The sequence below is a fragment of the Nothoprocta perdicaria genome, unplaced genomic scaffold, assembly GCF_003342845.1.
Source record: "Nothoprocta perdicaria isolate Ctin4 unplaced genomic scaffold, notPer1 scaffold_68, whole genome shotgun sequence".
Classification (NCBI taxonomy): Eukaryota; Metazoa; Chordata; class Aves; order Tinamiformes; family Tinamidae; genus Nothoprocta; species Nothoprocta perdicaria.
Window position 1 is genome coordinate 951,778 of NW_020455954.1, and position 3,141 is coordinate 954,918.

The 3,141-nt window shown below is 36.2% G+C and overlaps 1 protein-coding gene across 1 annotated transcript in view; it reads right to left on the reverse strand.

Moving 5' to 3' along the window:
- Nucleotides 1–2,375, reverse strand: part of FAM118A (family with sequence similarity 118 member A) — a 10,373-nt gene extending 7,998 nt beyond the window's left edge. The window contains 2 exon segments of the mRNA XM_026050327.1: nucleotides 298–353; nucleotides 2,326–2,375. Of these exon segments, the coding sequence (XP_025906112.1) occupies nucleotides 298–353; nucleotides 2,326–2,328 (59 nt within the window). The 5' untranslated portion in view covers nucleotides 2,329–2,375.
- Between the last annotated feature and the right edge of the window lie 766 nt (nucleotides 2,376–3,141).

Sequence of the window (3,141 nt, forward strand, 5' to 3'; positions counted from 1 at the left end):
GGCATTCTATGATTCTATGAAATACATTTGTTAAAACCTACAAAAAAATCCCCTATGTCTCCCTGCTACACTGAGCGCAAGTTGTTTTCTCTGGGCAAGCATATTATTTATTCCTCACAAACAGTTCAACTGAGTATGAAGCACATGGTCACCAGAGACACTAGCTTCAGGGGACTCTTCCAAGTTTTCAAGCATGATGCCACTCTCAAATCTAATTTTCAATACTGGATTCTAATTATTTTTTCATACTTCCGTTTACAAACAGTTTTAAAAAATAATCTTCACAACAATAGTTACCTGGAYTTTTGTTCACTTCTAACTGGTGAACTTTCTGATGAATCCATCTCTGAGCCCTAAGCAAAATAAAGATGGTCAATAATTCTTAATTCACCTATCTTAACAAAGGTCAAAATTAGAGATATTTATTGTTGTCAGCATTTGCAAATTTACCTTAATGAATATTTTAAAAACAAGAATTTGTACCTTAAATACGTTAAACATAAACAGACAGCAAGTGAACAAGCACAGTCACTTAGTTCAGTCGAATGCCATTCTCAAGTTAGTGGAGATATGGCTATTCACACACACCTGAAAAACATTCCTGTCTGAATTCAAGCCAAAATGTACCATACTCCCCACAAAATGGTAATTAATTTTGGTTAATTTTTTTTTAATTGTTTACAGCAGGTAAATATGCCATTATCAGAAAACCATTACATCCGCTAAAGATTAATGTCTATGTTCTCATAGAAAAACTCCTACTGAGCATTTTTACTCGAAGAACGCGGAACCTACAGAGATGAATAATCACTTGGTTCAACCAAGCTTGTGGAAAACAGACTTCTGCAGGCATGAAGCTGCTGAGAACCCTCTGCTAGCTTGCTAGCTATTTCACTGGCCCATATAAATATAAAAGATGGTTAATCAGCCATTATTTTAAATAAAAAAAATATTTATCGTCTACATGGCCCTTTGCATTGAAATGACACCTACTTTAATTGAGATCTGTGTCCCAGAATGCAGAATTGTCTATATAACATTTTGGAGCTTGTATTTTTAATCTGACTTCCGTAACATTTCTACAGCATTACAGTTTACAGCTAGCCCTGTACATCTCCAAAACTGAAATGAAAGAAAGCCATGAATTCATTCCTCTTTCTCACTTTCAGCAGATTCTGATATATGAAGCAGAAAGCTGCATTTTTCAGACAGTACACACCGAAAAAAGAACAAAACGTAAAAAGGATTATACACTGAAAAAAAAAGTCACAGAAATCTCACAAAGTTTCACAAAGTTTTGTTGAAGAGTACTACAAGACCCTGCTGTATCAGGATGTTTGTGTGACTACTGCTGACTCTCTCTTGCTTATTGTTAAAGAGATCAAAAACAGCCACATCCTTGAAAAAATATTTCTTCTTCCCCCGAAACACACTGACATAGGTTACATTTAACATTTCATTAAAGATGAAATGTTTTGTTTGTGCACCAATTCTGCACATGATTCTAAACCAGACTAAGAGATATCTGTTGCTTTTAGAACAGTTCCTACCCAAACAGATTTTAGAGCATTTTGTGTTCTGAGGAACAACTCTGTTCTGCCTAAAACTACTACTCTGTTTATACTACAATAAATTKTATTAAAAATTCAAAGGCTCTTAACACTGGTGACATGACACGAGCAAAAAATTTTTTAAAAAATCCCACTTATCTCCATAAAAATAAGCTGATTTACTGTTTATGTAGAAAGCAATTAACTAAACTATAAAGCCAATTAACAAGTCTTGTTTCTGTAGTATAGCTAGCTTGCTAAAAAAAGCTCACTAAAAAAAGGACAAAAGGTTAAGATTTTCCTCCTGCAAAATCTTGTAAATTATTATCATTCATCATCTTGTAGGCTTATTCCTTATGCTTGACCGAGGATCAGAATAATCAGCTCTCTTCAAAACACAAAGGAAAATTCATAATTTATCTCAGGTCCTCAAAATTCTAGACACACTTACAGGGCAGAACAAGTTGAAGTATTCACTAAAAAAATAAAAAAAAAGCATGGTTAAAATTAAGAAATACTCAGGCATCCACTGTATATCTAGAATTAAGACTCTCTGGAGTTATTCTGCATTTTCACAGTTCCTATCAACATTACAGTTGTGTCTTTTACTTTATTAAGTCCACCAAACCAAATGGCTAGGGCTTCACATTGAAAAAATATTTATGTATTTAATACCTAAAAATAGAAAGGTGGTACTTAAATCATCAAAAATCAGACCTCACTCATTTCAGAATTTAATAGAATTTAACCAGTTACTCTTAGATTTTCATCTCACCATCCTGAAATCCACGATGTAAAGATCTTTTATTGGTTTTATCTCATCTCCGCTCTGCTTCTACGGCAGATTAGTGACCTGATATAAATCTCCCCCTCCTTGCAAGAAGCTCCTTCACTGGGACAAGGTCCAAAATACCCTTCTGCTAGAACAAGCTCCAAGTGTAAGAAGCGAATTGTTGAAGGTCTGCCTGCCCCCAGCAACTTTCTCAAGCCATTTTAAATCTAAAACATTCAAAGTACTGCATCTTGGCAAGAGAATTTGGCTACGGCATCATCAATAAGAAAGACTAAGCACCTCACCACTAGGTAGGCTCAATGCTTTAGACATTATTATCTCAGTAACACTTGAAGTCCTCTAGGTCTAGGAAGCCAAAGCTGTGAGAGCAAGTGGAGCAACGATCACATGTTGTAATTGCTGAACGGATGCCAATGGCCAACTTAAGGTTTCCCCACACCTAGGGCTGCTCCAGGTATTAACTGTAAACAGTTTTGAACATTTTCTAATGGGATGCAATAAACGCTACTYTCCATGAGCACACCCACCAGTGGACCCACGCACTAGCACTGAGCAGCAGCTTCCTTAAGGTAATATAATGGACTAATATATTATAACCAAAAGTTGGCACATTTACTTTTAAACAACCTTCCCTCACAGCAGCCTGGAGATCAGATCCCACCAAAATCCAGATATGCCCAAAAACACTGAACTGGAAGCAGGTCTGGGCTGGAAACACTGGAAGGCTTCACTTGGCCATCTACTTAAGTAGACCCTTCCTGTTCAAGGACATATATGTTCTTTAAGCAGTCCAAGGCC